This window comes from Lepisosteus oculatus, chromosome 23 (genome assembly GCF_040954835.1).
Source record: "Lepisosteus oculatus isolate fLepOcu1 chromosome 23, fLepOcu1.hap2, whole genome shotgun sequence".
NCBI classification, from domain to species: Eukaryota; Metazoa; Chordata; class Actinopteri; order Semionotiformes; family Lepisosteidae; genus Lepisosteus; species Lepisosteus oculatus.
In genome coordinates, this window is record NC_090718.1 from 1524927 (window position 1) to 1543904 (window position 18978).

An 18978-nucleotide genomic window follows, 5' to 3' on the forward strand; every position below is an offset into this window, starting at 1 on the left:
GCATGGTTGCAGAATCTCTTCAATGCTTTGCTCAAACTCCTTGTGGGGTCAGAGATGGGTTCTCCTCTCTGCCACCCAGCTCCGCTCTGTGGAGGGACTGGGATACCGCCGGATCCTCTCCAGGTCACTGCTGGCCTCACAGCGGCGCCCCGGACCAGCCTCCTTCTCGCCTGGCTGCTGGGTTTGGAGAGACAGCGTCTGTGGTTCGATGCACCTTCATCTTCCTAATGATCCTCTTCGCTGGGCTCCCAGGGATACTCGGTGCTTTTGAATTGTATCTTCCTCCTCACCTGAGGGTTTTCTAACATGCATGCAGTGATTAAATAAAGGCTCCCGTGCGGTTTGAGATCTACAGCTTTTTCACTGAGGTGTTTCACAACCTCTGGTCTGCGGGGCTGAATCATTGCTTGAAATTCACAGCCTGTCTCGGGGACTTTATAAAGACCCCGAAACATTGAGGCTGAAATTGTGAAGCACTACTCTTGGACACAGACAGAGGTCACCCAGTGCACTGTGTGAAAGTGTTTTAATCACTGCAGGCAGAAAGTTCAACTGCAGCGCATGTGTCCTTTCAGAAAACAGGAGAACAGAATCACTGTACTGATTCACTTCACAAAATTAGTTTTCATAAAGGTAGAGCTAGGAACACGTCTCTCTCATGCAGCACAAAGCTCTTTATAACTGCCCACGATATCAGACAGGAGTGGCGATCATGGATTTATATACTGAGAAATCAGCCTCTGTGTTGATATTTTTCATATCGTACACGAAAGACTAATGAAGTAAGAAAAACTCATCCGTTAAACTCGTATTCTCTCTCAGTACGGGCGACGCCAGTGTCCAAACTATCCCAGAATACTGACCTGTTTATACAGGTAAGAGGTCGATGGAACTTATGGATTTTGGTTCCACTCCGGCGTTGATGTTGACGAGTTCAGAAATGGCGAACAATCCCGGTATGATTAAATCACCTTCAGATACAACACTGAAATAAACACGATTGCAAACAAATCTCAAATGGGTTTATAAAGCAAAGCAAATGTTCAAAGAGCTGAAAGAAATTCTAGGAAAGTGTTTGGAAAGGATTTCATCCAGTGCAGTAAAACCGAGTATGAAACACGGGACAAATGTGGAGAACTCGCTCTGACCTTTATACAACACCAGCGATCAGAGCCACAGAGCCAGACATCTAATTCTGCTTCGTGAACAGATCAGCCTGTCCGACATCTGGACTGTCCTGATTAGAACCCGATTGTAGTGGATTTCCTAAAAGAAGAGTTTCCTGTTATAACTATTGGTGTGCTATTATTTCAATTCTTTGTTCAATACTGTGAAACATCAGTACTGTATATCCATGGCCTGTACTCCTCAACGTATCGGCACACTGTAGCCACAAGCTGAAACTGCAGTTTTAAATATATTCAAAGAAATTAAAGAAACCAAGAATATATCTGATGGTTTAAATACATTCTCTGCTGCAGTGCTGCTCACATCTCACACAGATGGCATTGTCTAAGGAACAGACTCTGAGCTCTTTAATGAAATCAGTCAGATTCTCTCGGACGTCTCCTGATCGTGGCCACATGAGGACAGAAGGAGCTTCTCTGTAAGAGACACTGCAGAGCCCGCAGCTGCCCTGAGTGTCACCAGCTGAAACACTGGAGGGCAGCTTCTACTGCACAGACTGAGACCCCCAGCAGCCTCATGTACCAGCGTTACTAAAGTGCCTTTTAACAGCCTCATAGCTGGGGAAATGGAGGGATGAGTGGTTTGGACAAAAACACAACTACCAGGTGCTTTAAAGTTCAGTTTTTAATTGTCCCCTGCCTCTGGACACAGGCAGCAGAATCAGGACTAAACAGAAATCTTGGATTAAAAGAAATGACTGTTTTCACAGCAGCTCACCAGAGAAGTCAATCATTCAGCCCCATTAACAGAAACATCTCGCAGCTGAATCTTACTTGACAGCACTGAGATACAGTGTTTGAAATACAACAATGCCAACTCTATTCAGAGAATTTAAATTATTTCAACATTAAACATATTCAGAAAAAATAATTAGACCACTAAACCCATCATTCTTGTTTTGTAATTAAGAAGCAAAGCCCAGCTGCTTTTTTGAGCTCAGAGTTGAGATCAATGCAATGAAATGTTCCTGTTAAAGCCCCTCATAGACCCAGGTTTATAATAAGTTGCTTCTTTCTTCTAATTATGTTGCTTGTTATGACATCTGAGTCATTAAAGCAATGCACTGAGAGGGGGAAATTGTATTTGCACTGTGGATTTGAAATCACGAGTGGGTTTGAAAACAAGAGTGTGCCTGTGGACACAGTTTGTCCTGGAAAATAAAATACAGACGTCACCAGTGTGCAGGTCCTACTGAGTGACAATAAACACAGCTGGGGATCATACCTGCTGTGGCCCCACACTTCCTGAACACCTACATCTCAAACACAGGAGACCTTACAGCACTGTCAGGGCTCAGAACACTGAGCTGCTCACTGACAGAGACTCCAGTGGGACTGAAGGCAAGAGGAGACTTTCTCATCACTAAACTAGAACACAGAGCTGCAGAGTGCTTCACACTCCACCTCTCACCTGACACAATCATTTGTTCAGGGATGAAAAGTATCGAATAACTGAAAACGTTTGACATTTCACTGTATTATTATTTATTTCTTAGAGAATATTGTTACCAAAGAACAACATACAACTCCACAGTGTTAGTAAATTCAGTGAATAAATAAAACAGAACTCGCAACACTGCCACCAAAACACAACAAATCACAAAGTTACAACACATCAGCAGAAATAAATCACCTCCCAGCTCCTGGCGCTGCCTGAAGACCTGATGGCTGAGCGAGACGCCTCTTGTCCACCTTCCTGGGCGGAGACTGGAGGTCACATGACGCAGCTCCTGCAGGGGAGAGCGACCGTTATTTCTAGGATTTCATGATTACTTTTCAGAATGTTTGAACACTTGTTTTTCATCCGGAGGCTGTGATACAATGTGTAAATAAAGCTGATATGAATTCCGATTTTTGTCTTAATTTATGGACGTTATATTTGACTGTGTTTTACTTGGAATGTTTTACAGTGTGTGTACAGGCTTTCTATAGGCCCTGATCACCTTCATCACCGACACCTGCTCTCATCGAGGAACTACACCTGCACAGTAAAAACTAATCACCTCCGTCACAGACACTGTACCTGAACTCATCAATGAGCTACACCTGCACAGTAAAAACTAATCACCTCCGTCACAGACACTGTACCTGAACTCATCAATGAGTTACACCTGCACAGTCGTCACTGATCACCTCCATCACAGATACTGTACCTGAACTCATCAATGAGTTACACCTGCACAGTCGTCACTGATCACCTCCATCACAGATACTGTACCTGAACTCATCAATGAGTTACACCTGCACAGTCGTCACTGATCACCTCCATCACAGATACTGTACCTGAACTCATCAATGAGCTACATCCGCACAGTCATCACTGATCACCTCCATCACAGATACTGTACCTGAACTCATCAATGAGCTACATCCGCACAGTCATCACTGATCACCTCCATCACAGATACTGTACCTGAACTCATCAATGAGTTACACCTGCACAGTCGTCACTGATCACCTCCATCACAGATACTGTACCTGAACTCATCAATGAGTTACACCTGCACAGTCGTCACTGATCACCTCCATCACAGATACTGTACCTGAACTCATCAATGAGTTACACCTGCACAGTCGTCACTGATCACCTCCATCACAGATACTGTACCTGAACTCAATGAGTTACACCTGCACAGTCGTCACTGATCACCTCCATCACAGATACTGTACCTGAACTCATCAATGAGTTACACCTGCACAGTCGTCACTGATCACCTCCATCACAGATACTGTACCTGAACTCAATGAGTTACACCTGCACAGTCGTCACTGATCACCTCCATCACAGATACTGTACCTGAACTCATCAATGAGCTACACCTGCACAGTCGTCACTGATCACCTCCATCACAGATACTGTACCTGAACTCATCAATGAGCTACACCTGCACAGTCGTCACTGATCACCTCCATCACAGATACTGTACCTGAACTCATCAATGAGTTACACCTGCACAGTCGTCACTGATCACCTCCATCACAGATACTGTACCTGCTCTCACCAATGAGCTACACCTGCACAGTCGTCACTGATCACCTCCATCACAGACACTGTACCTGAACTCATCAATGAGTTACACCTGCACAGTCGTCACTGATCACCTCCATCACAGATACTGTACCTGCTCTCACCAATGAGCTACACCTGCACAGTCGTCACTGATCACCTCCATCACAGATACTGTACCTGCTCTCACCAATGAGCTACACCTGCACAGTCGTCACTGATCACCTCCATCACAGATACTGTACCTGCTCTCACCAATGAGCTACACCTGCACAGTCGTCACTGATCACCTCCATCACAGATACTGTACCTGAACTCATCAATGAGTTACACCTGCACAGTCGTCACTGATCACCTCCATCACAGATACTGTACCTGAACTCATCAATGAGCTACACCTGCACAGTCGTCACTGATCACCTCCATCACAGATACTGTACCTGAACTCATCAATGAGTTACACCTGCACAGTCGTCACTGATCACCTCCATCACAGATACTGTACCTGAACTCATCAATGAGCTACACCTGCACAGTCGTCACTGATCACCTCCATCACAGATACTGTACCTGAACTCATCAATGAGTTACACCTGCACAGTCGTCACTGATCACCTCCATCACAGATACTGTACCTGAACTCATCAATGAGCTACATCCGCACAGTCATCACTGATCACCTCCATCACAGATACTGTACCTGAACTCATCAATGAGCTACATCCGCACAGTCATCACTGATCACCTCCATCACAGATACTGTACCTGAACTCATCAATGAGCTACATCCGCACAGTCATCACTGATCACCTCCATCACAGATACTGTACCTGCTCTCACCAATGAGCTACACCTGCACACCACTTATCACCTCCGTCTGAGAATGGATATTTCTGGAGCAAATCATGCTGGTACAGAGACAAATCCTCAGAATGAAATTAGCATCACTGCCCGTCTCGAGTGTGTATATATCTCAGTGCGCCTGACAATTCGATGTAAGTTTTTCATTTAAGAACTGCATTTATGGTCAAATGTACCAGATGAGGTTACGTAACTACTAACGAGATACTCCTTTGCAATCAGTCATGGAACAAACGAGTACAGCCGCTGCGAGTTTGAGTTTGAACATGCATTGTATTATAGCAGCTTTTCTGTCCAGTGATCAATGATACAGATTCAAACGGGGATTCTTCAGTTGAATAAGCGAACACATTGCTCAACTGTAGCCTATTTCCGTATAGGCAGCCTTCGTATCTGGACAAGTCCTGTGCACTTTCAGCGGCTGCTTTATTAGACATCACCTCGGTGTTTTTCGTATTTGTGGATCACCTCCGTTTGAGGTCGTGAGTTACGGGTATGTTGAATACTAGCCGACTCAGGCATGTACTGCGGAGTTACAGAGGAGTCGGCGAACTGCTTCAAAAAGCACCAGCTCGTATCCAATCGCATTGCAGTTTTTATTTTGTTTTCCCTATAGAAGTAGCATTCATATAAGGTGCTGATACATCACCTATATATATATATGCAGCTCCAAAAAGGTCAGCTTAGGAGACTTCTGTGACAGATCTTTTCAGGTCAGTTCAGCTGAGCAGGTTCTCCTCTGACCTTGTGAGCCTTTGGAATTTTAAAACTTTTTTTGGGGTTGTCGCTTACCTTTCATGACTGCGCAGCAATCCAGTAGCAGCCCGCACCCTCACCGTGGCACGAACTGTCCCCCACAGGCTTCCTTTCCACCGGACGAGCCTCCTGTCCTGTCTCCCAGGACGTTCGGCACGTGGCTGTCTTTTCAATTATCCCTGGCCCACAGCCGCAGGGCAGAGGAGGGAGGACTGTGTCCTGAAGAGCCGTCTCGACTGCAACAGACCTGTTCAGACCTGTTCAGCTGACAGCCAGATGCGACAGAACCCATTTCCGACTGACTTCATTAAAAAAAGTATTTCCTTCCCCCAGGGTATCTGGATATTAGCCCATACTGACGGCTCTATAGGTGTTTGCAGTAACACAGCCACTGATAAAGACAGACATTCAATGTCAATATTAACCAATGACTCTTTGAGTAATAAGCACCCATACTTTGAAGGAGCCTCTGCTGTTTTGCACACTCCTGGCTGGGCTGATTTCTTTCTCTGGAGTGGAGGTGTAACTCATGTGTCCTACAGGTGGTTTAGCACCATGAAAGGGAACAGGGTCTGATCTGATTAGGGTCTTGGTTATCTGCCCCAGGGTGACCTCACTGGCTAACGTCCTGACCTCGTCTACACCCGATACGGTAAGAAACTGCTCCTGTACGTTTCTGCAGGACAAAACTTGCTCATCTTCAGGGATTAAAGCCCACTGCTGCTCTTGGGAAAGCAAGGGGGAGACGAGCACTCTCTGTTGACTTCGTCTGTCCTCTTGTCTGCATTGCAATGACGACACCTCCAGCTTGACTGACCAGGGTCGTGTGGGTGACTGAGAAAAGCGTCCTAATACACTTCATTATTAATAAAGGCGGAGTGATTGGGAAGCAACTTGAGCTCAATATTACAATAGGTATCCAAGCAATAAATGCATAAGTTCATTATGATCATCTTCATCATTAAAGAACTGTAATGATACACAATTACACTATTGCGATATCACCACTACAACAGCACTGTAAAAATACAAACGACACTATTACAATACTGCAGTGCGCTGTACAGCACCTCACTCATACAGCTCCAACTGCAGCAAAGAGCAGGACAAAACTGGTGTCACAGCGCTTCACATACCTGCTCTCAGGAAACGCTGGTGCAGCCGTGGCTTAATTATCAGATGAGGAAAGAGTTTTGCGATCGCTTTTTGGAAATGATGTACCCAAAGCTGGATTCACGCAAGTCAGAAATGGCCTACAGCCAAACGGAGTCAACAATACTGACGTCATGTTTCTGTCCCACCATGCACCTCACCTAACTCGTGTAAAAACAATCTTTAAGCGCAGAAAGAGTCTCTCCAGACGCAGACAAGTCCGTCTCGCTTTTGTTTTGGTCTGTGGCGCACAAGCGAGCTGCCAACATACTGACCGATTCGCCTCCACTTGAGGTTTCGATTTTCTGAAAGAGAAGACTTTCTCGGCAGTGACGGCCGACGTGGCACAGCAGCGCCCTCTAGCGGACCTCGCGCCGAGTGGCGTCCGCATGATGCAGGATAATACCGACACCTGGTGAACGGACAGCTTACCTAGCTCATTAATGATTGCGGTTTATATTTTTCAGGACGATACAGGACAAATGTTTTTTGGCTGAGGTATGAGGCAGTATACACACACACCTGGAGTCCAGACTCTTACTGGACACACTGTATACACACACACACACCTGGAGTCCAGACTCTTACTGGACACACTGTATACACACACACACACCTGGAGTCCAGACTCTTACTGGACACACTGTATACACACACACACCTGGAGTCCAGACTCTTACTGGGCACACTGTATACACACACACACCTGGAGTCCAGACTCTTACTGGGCACACTGTATACACACACACACACCTGGAGTCCAGACTCTTACTGGACACACTGTATACACACACACACACCTGGAATCCAGACTCTTACTGGACACACTGTATACACACACACACACCTGGAGTCCAGACTCTTACTGGACACACTGTATACACACACACACCTGGAGTCCAGACTCTTACTGGGCACACTGTATACACACACACCCCTGGAGTCCAGACTCTTACTGGACACACTGTATACACACACACACCTGGAGTCCAGACTCTTACTGGACACACTGTATACACACACACACACCTGGAGTCCAGACTCTTACTGGACACACTGTATACACACACACACCTGGAGTCCAGACTCTTACTGGACACACTGTATACACACACACACACCTGGAGTCCAGACTCTTACTGGACACACTGTATACACACACACACACACACCTGGAGTCCAGACTCTTACTGGACACACTGTATACACACACACACCTGGAGTCCAGACTCTTACTGGACACACTGTATACACACACACACCTGGAGTCCAGACTCTTACTGGACACACTGTATACACACACACACCTGGAGTCCAGACTCTTACTGGACACACTGTACACACACACACCTGGAGACAGACACAGAGGAAAGATGTTCACCTGCGCCTCGGGCGCTCTGCAATGGCTGTCCAGGAAAGCTCATCAAAAGCTCTTTGTCTGAATAGTTAACAACTCAACCTCCTGAGCAAAGGTTAAAGACATTTAGAGCTTGTATCCCAGACACACAAGTATAATGCACCAGCCCTATTCTTCATTAATTACAATTTGGGGAATGTCAACGAAGGATGGCACAGCGATGCAGGGCCCTGGGTTCAATTCAAGACCTGGGGTGCTGTCTGCATGGAGTCTGCATGTTCTCCTGGGCTTCCTCTGGGCGCTACACTTTCCTCCCACTGTCCAAAGACATGTTGGCCAGTTAAATGCCTTCTGGGAAACGTGGCCCCAGTGCGAGTGTGTGTCTGTGTGTCTGTGTGCTGTGTAACAGACTGGCGTCCAGTCCAGGGTGTACCCTGCCTCGTGCCCGGAGCTTGCTGGGATTTTCTCCGGCTCCCCAGCGGTCCTGTGCTGGATAAAGCAGTTAAAAAAAACGGACAGATGTTAATATATCAGGTTTCCAGCCATTTGCAAACTCTTCTGGTTCATGAGGCCATCAGCAATCAAACCAAACAGGCAATTCTCCGAATTTTAATTCCAATATCACTATCAACAGATTATTAGGTTAGGAGTAATATTATACACGTTAGTGTTCCCACACTACAGCTTACAAACCTAATTCCAAAATCCAAAATCCAATAAAAACAACACCATTATTTGTCATTCTTATTATAACTAGGGCTTCTGGTTTTTTTAGGCATTGTGCATGTTTAGGAGTATACCACCTATAGTACTTAGTGTGGAAGACACTGTAGTGTGTGGTGGATTAGATCAATATTCACCCTCCTCGCTCTGTCAGGACAGATTTTAAGAGCTGGAGTGTGATGTCCATCAATACGGTCTCGCCCCTACAACGTTCTTTAAATGCCAGTTGATTAGGTTTGATCGTAAAAAACAGAGACGACTCAAGAACTACGAACCACAGCTGGCCTGTCCTAAGCTCGGGTCTTGACGTGACCACCCCGTCTGGGATCTGCCTCTCGCTTCGGTCTGCGACTCACCTGAGACTCTGGTGCGTCTCTGCTCTTCACTGTGGTGTGCGAGCCGCCTGCCGACAAAAACTCTTTCACTGCTTGTGGTTTCCACCTCAAAATGCAAACTTGTTCTCAAGGTTGTAAAAAACTACAAATAAAATGCATAATAAACCTACAAGGTTCTAAAATAAACCTGAAATGCAAGCAATGTTGCAGGTTTTTTTCCAACTGGGAGAATGACATAATCTCCTAATTCAAACCAGAAGCCTTAATTATAACCGTAACACTATTGTGGTTATTGATTCTTATGTAACGAGTAAGAGAGAAGATTAATGGTGCACAGCGAGTTCTTCTGGACAAAAACTACAACTCCCAGAGTTCAGAGGTCAGCTTGCATTGTTTTCCTCAGGGGTACCTCAGGGTACAATGCAGCATGGGTAATGGTGTTCTTCACGTCTCTACATCTGTTCTTACATACAGAGTTGCTGCTATATCTCATCCCGGTAAACATAACCTCTGACGTGCTCTGGAGTGACCAATGAATCAGTGATTTAGTCCCTTACTCCTCTGTCCAGGCTTTCAGCATTGACCTTTCTCACTCTCACTGTGTCCAGTCAGTGTTAATACTGTAGTGTTCAGACTATATTGTCCTGTCAGTCTAAATAAACCCTATCCCTCTCAGTGCAGAATTAATGTACTATAGTATATATGTACTGTTGTGTCTATCAATATTAACCTTTACCTCTCTCTCAGTGCAGTGTTCATGTACTGGAGTGTCCAGTCAGGGTGTCTGTATGAACCCCTCTCTCTCAGTGCAGTGTTCATGTACTGGAGTGTCCAGTCAGTGTCTGTATGAACCCCTCTCTCTCTCAGTGCAGTGTTCATGTACTGGAGTGTCCAGTCAGTGTGTCTGTATTAACCCCTCTCTCTCTCAGTGCAGTGTTCATGTACTGGAGTGTCCAGTCAGTGTGTCTGTATGAACCCCCCTCTCTCTCAGTGCAGTGTTCATGTACTGGAGTGTCCAGTCAGTGTGTCTGTATGAACCCCTCTCTCTCTCAGTGCAGTGTTCATGTACTGGAGTGTCCAACCAGTGTGTCTGTATTAACCCCTCTCTCTCTCAGTGCAGTGTTCATGTACTGGAGTGTCCAGTCAGTGTGTCTGTATGAACCCCTCTCTCTCTCAGTGCAGTGTTCATGTACTGGAGTGTCCAGTCAGTGTGTCTGTATGAACCCCTCTCTCTCTCAGTGCAGTGTTCATGTACTGGAGTGTCCAGTCAGTGTGTCTGTATGAACCCCTCTCTCTCTCAGTGCAGTGTTCATGTACTGGAGTGTCCAGTCAGTGTGTCTGTATGAACCCCTCTCTCTCAGTGCAGTGTTCATGTACTGGAGTGTCCAGTCAGTGTGTCTGTATTAACCCCCCTCTCTCTCAGTGCAGTGTTCATGTACTGGAGTGTCCAGTCAGTGTGTCTGTATGAACCCCTCTCTCTCTCAGTGCAGTGTTAATGTACTGGAGTGTCCAGTGAGTGTGTCTGTATGAACCCCTCTCTCTCTCAGTGCAGTGTCCATGTCCTGGAGTGTCCAGTGTGTCCTTCAGTCTCGGTGCACTCTCTGGTGCTGCAGCAGGTTGGAGGGGTGTGCGAAGCCCTTGTGACACACGCCGCACTGGTAGGGGCTCTGGCCGGTGTGCACCTTCTCGTGCACGGCGAGGTAGGCCTCGTCCTTGAAGCGCTTGTGGCAGAAGCCGCACTGGTAGGGCCGCTCCTGGCTGTGCACGCGGGCGTGCTGCAGCAGCAGCGAGGGCCGGGCGAAGGCCTTGCCGCAGGTCTGGCAGCGGTAGGGCCGCTCGCCGGTGTGGGCGCGCTGGTGGATCACCAGGTAGGAGCTCTGCTTGAAGGCCTTGCCGCAGGTGGGGCAGGCGAAGGGCCGGGCGCCGGTGTGCACGCGCTCGTGGCTGGCCAGGGCGTTGGACTGCTTGAAGGCCTTGCCGCACAGCGGGCACACGAAGGGGCGATGGTTGGTGTGCACGCGCTCGTGCACCTTGAGGCTGTGGCCGTAGGTGAACCTCTTCCCGCAGGCCGGGCAGACGTGGGGCTTGTCGTCGCAGTGCTGGCGCCGGTGGGCCAGCAGGGTGCCGGGGGTGGGGAAGTCCTTGCCGCAGTCCTGGCACTTGTGGGGCCGCTCGGTGACGTGCACCAGGGCGTGGCGCTGCAGCTCGTAGGGGGTCTTGAAGCGCTTGCCGCAGGGCGGGCAGAGGTGGGGCCGCGCGCCGCTGTGGATGCGCCGGTGCTCCTGCAGGTTGGAGGAGCGCTTGAAGGCCTTGTGGCAGGTCTCGCAGCGGAAGGGCCGCGACTCCGTGTGCACCATGCGGTGGCTCTTGTAGTCGGAGTGGCGCTTGAAGGTGGCGCCGCAGGCGTCGCACTGGTAGGGCCGCTCGGCGGTGTGCACCACCTCGTGGCTGAAGAGCTCCCACGCGCGCTTGAAGGCCTTCCCGCAGGCCCCGCACTGGAACAGCTTGGGCGCGGGGGGGCCGGGGGGGCCGAGGGGGCCGGGGGGGGGCGAGTCGCTCTCGTCGTCGTCCTCGTCGTCGTCCCCGTCCACGATCACCTCCCGGATCTCCACCGCCCCCAGCTCGTCCTCCGTGTCCTCCTCCTCCTCCTCTCCCCCCTCCCTTCCCTGGCCTCGTCCGCCGAGCCCGCCTCCGCCCCCCTCGTCGTCGTCGTCGTCGTCGTCGTCGCCCAGGCAGGGCACGAGCTTGGCGGTGGCGTAGCCCCCGGACTCATCGATCAGCTGCACGAACTTCACTCCCCCTGCCCCCGTCTCCCCCCTCCAGTCCCCCTGCGCCCCTCCCTCGTCCTCCCTCCTGGAGGAAGGCGCCGTCGCCCCGGAGACCCGGCCAGGGGCGGGGAAGCCGGACCCCTCCCCCGCTCGCTCCGGACCAGCGGGGTCGCTCCTCTTCCTCCGCGAGGAGGGCGGCTGTGGCGGGTCCGGGGGGGCAGGCTGCCGGAGCGGGGGTCCGGGGTGGAGCCGCCGCCGCCGCCGCCGCCGCCGCAGGGCTGGCTCGGCCGGCTGGCGCCGCGACCGGGGGCTCGGCTCTGGCGAGCCAGGTCGGCGCTCCGCTGCCTGAAGCCCGCGCGGCCGCCTCTCTGGGTCACCCTGCTGCCCCGGCGGGTGCGGCGGGGTGCTCGGGGGGCCGCCGGGGGGGGGCGCCGTTTCTCTCGGCGCCGAGCGGTCTTCCTCTCCTTCCCTCATCGGGAGCGGCACTGGGGCGCGGAGATCCACAGCCCTGGACTCGGAGTCTCCCCTGACGACCGGGGCGGGATGTGGGAGTCCTTGCTTGCCGTGACGGGAGGCGCCCCGGATCAGGGACGGGAATGTGGCCCCGGCCGCCGGTCTCCCTTCTCCACCCTCCCCCGGCGACCCCCTCTGCTCCTCCCTCTCGCACTTGCTCTCCAGCTCAAACCCCCTCCCCTTCGCCCCCCGGCCCGCCCCCCGGCTCTCCCCCTCGTCTCCCTTGCTCCCCAGGGGTGCTGGCCCTCTCTCCCGCCGGACCCAGGCCTGGCCGACAACCGGCACGGACAGGGCGGCCATCTCTTCGCCTTCCTGCTCCGCAGGGGGGGGCACGCAGAGAGACGCGGGGCGCCCGCTAATTTTAGGGTGCCCTCGGGCGGCGGAAACCGTGGCTTTCCCCATCTCCCGGCTCTTCCGGACGATCCCGGAGCTCCTCTCTGAAGCCCCCAGCTTCCAGGGGGCGGATTTTGAGGGGGGGCAGCTTGACTCCTTCCCTCCCTCCCCTTGCGGGGACACCCGAGCGCCCCTCGAGCCGGAATGGTGGAGAGGGCATCCTGGGAGCCCTCCCTCGCCCTCGCCTCCAGGCGCCTCTTCCATCGGCCCCTCCGGGGGCGCAGGAGAGCGAGGGAGCGAGGGCCGGCCGCGCGCTGCCCTCCCCCTCCCGCCCCAGCCCGCCTCGATCCGGCTCCTCTCGTCCCGCCCGCTCCTCCTCCTCCTCCTCCTCCTCCTCCTCCTCCTCCTCGGCCGCGGTGCGGCGCCGCTGCAGAGAACCCGCAAAAAAAAAAGAGAAGAAGAACCGTTTATCCAGAGCGCAGCTCTGCCGCCGCCCCGCCCCTGCCCTGCCCCCCGTCTCCCCCCTCGCAGGCTTCGGGGGGCACACCGGTCCTACTGCGCTGGCAGCCCACACCTGGCTCAACACCCCTCCGCGCTCGGAGCACAGAGAGCAACAGCGCCACCTGCTGGTCTGACCCGATGGCACATCAAGGAATAAACAGAGAGTAAACCCTCAGTTTAATAATAATAATAATTCTTACACTTCTATAGCGCTTTTCTGGACACTCCACTCAAAGCGCTTTACAGGTAATGGGGATCCCCTCCACCACCACCAGTGTGCAGCCCCACCTGGATGATGCGACGGCAGCCATAGTGCGCCAGAACGCTCCCCACACACCAGCTCTCAGTGGGGAGGAGAGCAGAGTGATGAAGCCAATTCACAGAGGGGGATTATTAGGAGGCCATGATTTGTAAGGGCCAATGGGGAATTTGGCCAGGACACCGGGGTTACACCCCTACTCTTTTCGAGAAACACTCTGGGATTTTTAATGACCACAGAGAGTCAGGAACTCGGTTTTACGTCTCATCCAAAGGACGGCGCCTGTTTACAGTATAGTGTCCCTGTCACTATACTGGGGCATTAGGACCCACATGGACCGCAGGGTGAGCGCCCCCTGCTGGCCCCACTCACACCTCTTCCAGCAGCAACCTTAGTTTTTCCCAGGAGTCTCCCCTCCAGGTACTGACCAAGCTCACACTGCTGAGCTTCAGTGGGTTACCGGTTGTGAGCTGCAGGGTGATATGGCTGCTGGCCATAATGAAAGAACTAATGAACTAACGGGAGGGTATAGATAGTTTATAGATGTATCTCACACAATTATATGAGATACATCTACAGTGTATACTGTAGATATGCTTTCTGGATCTTCTTTTTTTATTCTACACAATGAAATCTGTTCCTGTGACTATCTGATCATGTGTAAACAAGATCTTTCCTTCGTGGGTGGTTTATCTGCTGTAAACTACTTGGTAAAAAGCATACAAAACACAAACACCCATCTTAAGCAAATGACCTTCCCCTACAGAGCACTTACTCAAATCCTCTATATAACTACACCTACGTTACCACTCACACGGATGTGGGTCTTTTTTTCCGCTTCTCAGACTGCTTGTGTGACTTGTACGCTAACTTGTTCTGTGTTTATGTTGTGGTGATTCCTTAGTGTCTCTGTATCGGAGCACACGTGCGCTAATAAGCAACTTCCCCGCGCTTGTGCCCGTGAGAAACAGACTGGACTGAATAAAGTGAACCGAAATCCGAAGGCCGTTGAAAGGAGGGTGTGCCGCGTGAATGCGCATCAGTGCCACCTGGTGGTCGGACTCGGGGACTGCGCCGGGAAATAAAGGCTCAATGAGCACCTGCTTGAACCAGCTGTTTCAGCCAGAAGAGACTGTGGGCCAGCACTCTGTGGGTCTTAAAGGGATGCTGGTGTCAAATCAAGAGTTTTACTTGCAAGGTGGAAAATGTTAGTGTCCCAACATTTATGCCTAATAATCATTATTTCTTAAATCATTCTACATAGTGTAGCACTCAATAAAACTCTGACACACTGAGTTACACAGCGCAGGGCTCAGTACAGCTCTGACACACTGAGTCACACAGCGCAGAGCTCAGTACAGCTCTGACACACTGAGTCACACAGCACAGAGCTCAGTACAGCTCTGACACACTGAGTCACACAGCATAGAGCTCAGTACAGCTCTGACACACTGAGTTACACAGCGCAGAGCTCAGTACAGCTCTGACACACTGAGTTACACAGCCCAGAGCTCAGTACAGCTCTGACACACTGAGTCACACAGCGCAGGGCTCAGTACAGCTCTGACACACTGAGTTACACAGCGCAGAGCTCAGTACAGCTCTGACACACTGAGTTACACAGCGCAGAGCTCAGTACAGCTCTGACACACTGAGTTACACAGCGCAGAGCTCAGTACAGCTCTGACACACTGGGTTACACAGCCCAGAGCTCAGTACAGCTCTGACACACTGAGTCACACAGCGCAGGGCTCAGTACAGCTCTGACACACTGAGTCACACAGCCCAGAGCTCAGTACAGCTCTGACACACTGAGTCACACAGCGCAGGGCTCAGTACAGCTCTGACACACTGAGTCACACAGCCCAGAGCTCAGTACAGCTCTGACACACTGAGTCACACAGCGCAGGGCTCAGTACAGCTCTGACACACTGAGTCACACAGCCCAGAGCTCAGTACAGCTCTGACACACTTGAGTCAAACAGCGCAGGGCTCAGTATAGCTCTGACACACTGAGTTACACAGCGCAGGGCTCAGTACAGCTCTGACACACTGAGTCACACAGCCCAGGGCTCAGTACAGCTCTGACACACTGAGTCACACAGCGCAGGGCTCAGTACAGCTCTGACACACTGAGTTACACAGCGCAGAGCTCAGTACAGCTCTGACACACTGAGTTACACAGCGCAGAGCTCAGTGCAGCTCTGACACACTGAGTTACACAGCGCAGAGCTCAGTACAGCTCTGACACACTGGGTTACACAGCGCAGAGCTCAGTACAGCTCTGACACACTGAGTTACACAGCCCAGAGCTCAGTACAGCTCTGACACACTGAGTTACACAGCACAGGGCTCAGTACAGCTCTGACACACTGAGTCACACAGCGCAGAGCTCAGTACAGCTCTGACACACTGAGTTGCACAGCCCAGAGCTCAGTACAGCTCTGACACACTGAGTTACACAGCGCAGGGCTCAGTACAGCTCTGACACACTGAGTCACACAGCGCAGGGCTCAGTACAGCTCTGACACACTGAGTCACACAGCGCAGGGCTCAGTACAGCTCTGACACACTGAGTTACAAAGTGCTTAGCCCAATATTATTACAGACAGACCCAGCAAATAAGATGCAAGATTTAAAGACAAAATAGATTACCTGTCTGTAAACCCGATTGAGTTAAATACGTGTTGAATAAAATATAAACCGTTTGAGGTCCAAGCAATCATATAATCAATGATCCAGACCCAGAGACTAACTGTCCATAACAGGGGCAGTTCGATATCGTCATCAGGGGCGGTGTCACCGCGACTCCGACAGGACCGCGATCTGTCATGTTGAAGCAACATCACTGGAGTCAGATGTCGTGTCCGAGAGAGAAAGTTTTTGACGAGTTGCTTTTTTCTTTACCGGTTATTCGGGAGACAATCTCGCGAGGGGAGAATGCATGCGTTAAGTGTGACTTAAAACTTTACTACCATTATAACGGTGTTAACTGACAGCCAAGAGGTACTTAATAGCATCACCGCTAACTCCCGGTCACTTGAGCAGTCAGTGTTACTAATGCATGCATGCATATCTCGATAATAATAATAATAATAATAATAATACTAATAATAATAATAATAATAATAACGGAGGTAGTAGATTTACCGTTAGATCTATGATACAGCCCTCCTCCGTTTTCGCTCTCTGCTTTTCTGGGGGCGATTTCTGCCAATGCAGCACTCCTCCAGCTGCCTCTGTCCTCCGCTGCCTCTGCTACTTTTCTTCTTCGCTCTGTCTTTCCGCCTCAGTCCGTTTTTCTTTCCCTGCTGCCCGTCTCAACCTGTCTCTCCCCGCTGCAGACACACTCGGCGCAGACAATGAGACTTCCGCTTCCGGCCCTGGTGTCACCGCGCTGGCGATCCGGGTCGGTGTCCCCGCGTTACCAGTCCCGCGGCAGCTGACAGCGCCAAGTTGCGCTGATGCTGTGGAGAGCGGAGGAGTAGTGGAGTTCAGTATAATACACCAATATATTATACAGCAGGGCAGCCCAGGGCAGTTTTATAGAGAGGACTGCCAGTTCATATTTTAGCACCAGTCTGAAATAAGTGTGGACAGACTGGGAATTCACCAGTCCGAGATCAGTGTGTAAAGACTGGGACATGTGTGAGTCTGAGATCAGTGTGTACAGACTGGGACATGTGTGAGTCTGAGATCAGTGTGTACAGACTGGGGCACGTGTGAGTCTGAGATCAGTGTGTACAGACTGGGACATGTGTGAGTCTGAGATCAGTGTGTACAGACTGGGGCACGTGTGAGTGCGAGATCAGTGTGTACAGACTGGACTTGTGAGTCTGGGATCAGTGTGTACAGACTGGGACACGTGTGAGTCTGGGATCAGTGTGTACAGACTTGGACATGTGAGTCTGGGATCAGTGTGTACAGACTGGGACACTTGTGAGTCTGGGATCAGTGTGTACAGACTGGGACATCTGTGAGTCTGGGATCAGTGTGTACAGACTGGACTTGTGAGTCTAGGATCAGTGTGTACAGACTGGGACACGTGTGAGTCTGGGATCAGTGTGTACAGACTGGGACACCTGTGAGTGAGAGATCAGTGTGTACAGACTGGACTTGTGAGTCTAGGATCAGTGTGTACAGACTGGGACACTTGTGAGTCTGGGATCAGTGTGTACAGACTGGGACACGTGAGTCTGGGATCAGTGTGTACAGACTGGACTTGTGAGTCTGGGATCAGTGTGTACAGACTGGGACATCTGTGAGTCTGGGATCAGTGTATACAGACTGGACTTGTGAGTCTGGGATCAGTGTGTACAGACTGGGACACTTGTGAGTCTGGGATCAGTGTGTACAGACTGGGACATCTGTGAGTCTGGGATCAGTGTGTACAGACTGGGACATGTGTGAGTCCGAGATCAGTGTGTACAGACTGGGACACGTGTGAGTCCGAGATCAGTGTGTACAGACTGGGACACGTGTGAGTCCGAGATCAGTGTGTACAGACTGGGACACGTGTGAGTCTGGGATCAGTGTGTACAGACTGGGACACCTGTGAGTGAGAGATCAGTGTGTACAGACTGGACTTGTGAGTCTAGGATCAGTGTGTACAGACTGGGACACTTGTGAGTCTGGGATCAGTGTATACAGACTGGACTTGTGAGTCTGGGATGAGTATATACAGACTGGGACACCTGTGAGTGAGAGATCAGTGTGTACAGACTGGACTTGTGAGTCTAGGATCAGTGTGTACAGACTGGGACACTTGTGAGTCTGGGATCAGTGTGTACAGACTGGGACACTTGTGAGTCTGGGATCAGTGTATACAGACTGGACTTGTGAGTCTGGGATCAGTGTGTACAGACTGGGACACTTGTGAGTCTGGGATCAGTGTGTACAGACTGGGACACTTGTGAGTTTGGGATCAGTGTATACAGACTGGACTTGTGAGTCTGGGATCAGTATGTACAGACTGGTCTTGTGAGTCTGTGATCAGTGTGTACAGACTGGGACATGTGTGAGTCTGGGATCAGTGTGTACAGACTGGTCTTGTGAGTCTGTGATCAGTGTGTACAGACTGGGACATGTGTGAGTCTGGGATCAGTGTGTACAGACTGGGACATATGTGAGTCTGGGATCAGTGTATACAGACTGGACTTGTGAGAATTTGTACAGACAGGGTGCTCAGTTTCACTCAGTAGAGTTCTGCTCTTTCAGCCTGAGTGC

At 50.8% G+C, this 18978-nt stretch overlaps 1 protein-coding gene and 1 long non-coding RNA gene across 3 annotated transcripts; both read right to left on the reverse strand.

The window, feature by feature from the left end:
• Positions 1–670: 670 nt before the first annotated feature.
• Positions 671–7585, reverse strand: LOC138224548 (uncharacterized). 2 transcript variants are annotated; one of them, XR_011183032.1, is made up of 5 exons: positions 6948–7585; positions 5848–6076; positions 2821–2917; positions 1149–1266; positions 671–985 (listed from the first exon to the last, which is right to left on the reverse strand). It is a non-coding gene; the product is annotated as an uncharacterized lncRNA (long non-coding RNA). The 2 variants fall into 2 exon arrangements; XR_011183031.1 differs by lacking the exons at positions 671–985; positions 1149–1266 and having other exon boundaries at positions 1274–2917.
• A 1330-nt stretch (positions 7586–8915) lies between these two features.
• Positions 8916–17145, reverse strand: LOC102693658 (uncharacterized). Its single transcript, XM_069182778.1, has 2 exons — positions 16903–17145; positions 8916–13419 (listed from the first exon to the last, which is right to left on the reverse strand). Exon 2 carries the CDS (start codon positions 13254–13256, stop codon positions 10962–10964), a length of 2295 nt encoding a protein of 764 aa, XP_069038879.1. The 5' UTR covers positions 13257–13419; positions 16903–17145; the 3' UTR covers positions 8916–10961.
• Positions 17146–18978: the final 1833 nt, after the last annotated feature.

Excerpts from the sequence above, each read along its gene's own strand:
- LOC102693658 (XM_069182778.1), bottom strand. The coding sequence starts at position 13,256 with ATGGAAGAGGCGCCTGGAGGCGAGGGCGAGGGAGGGCTCCCAGGATGC.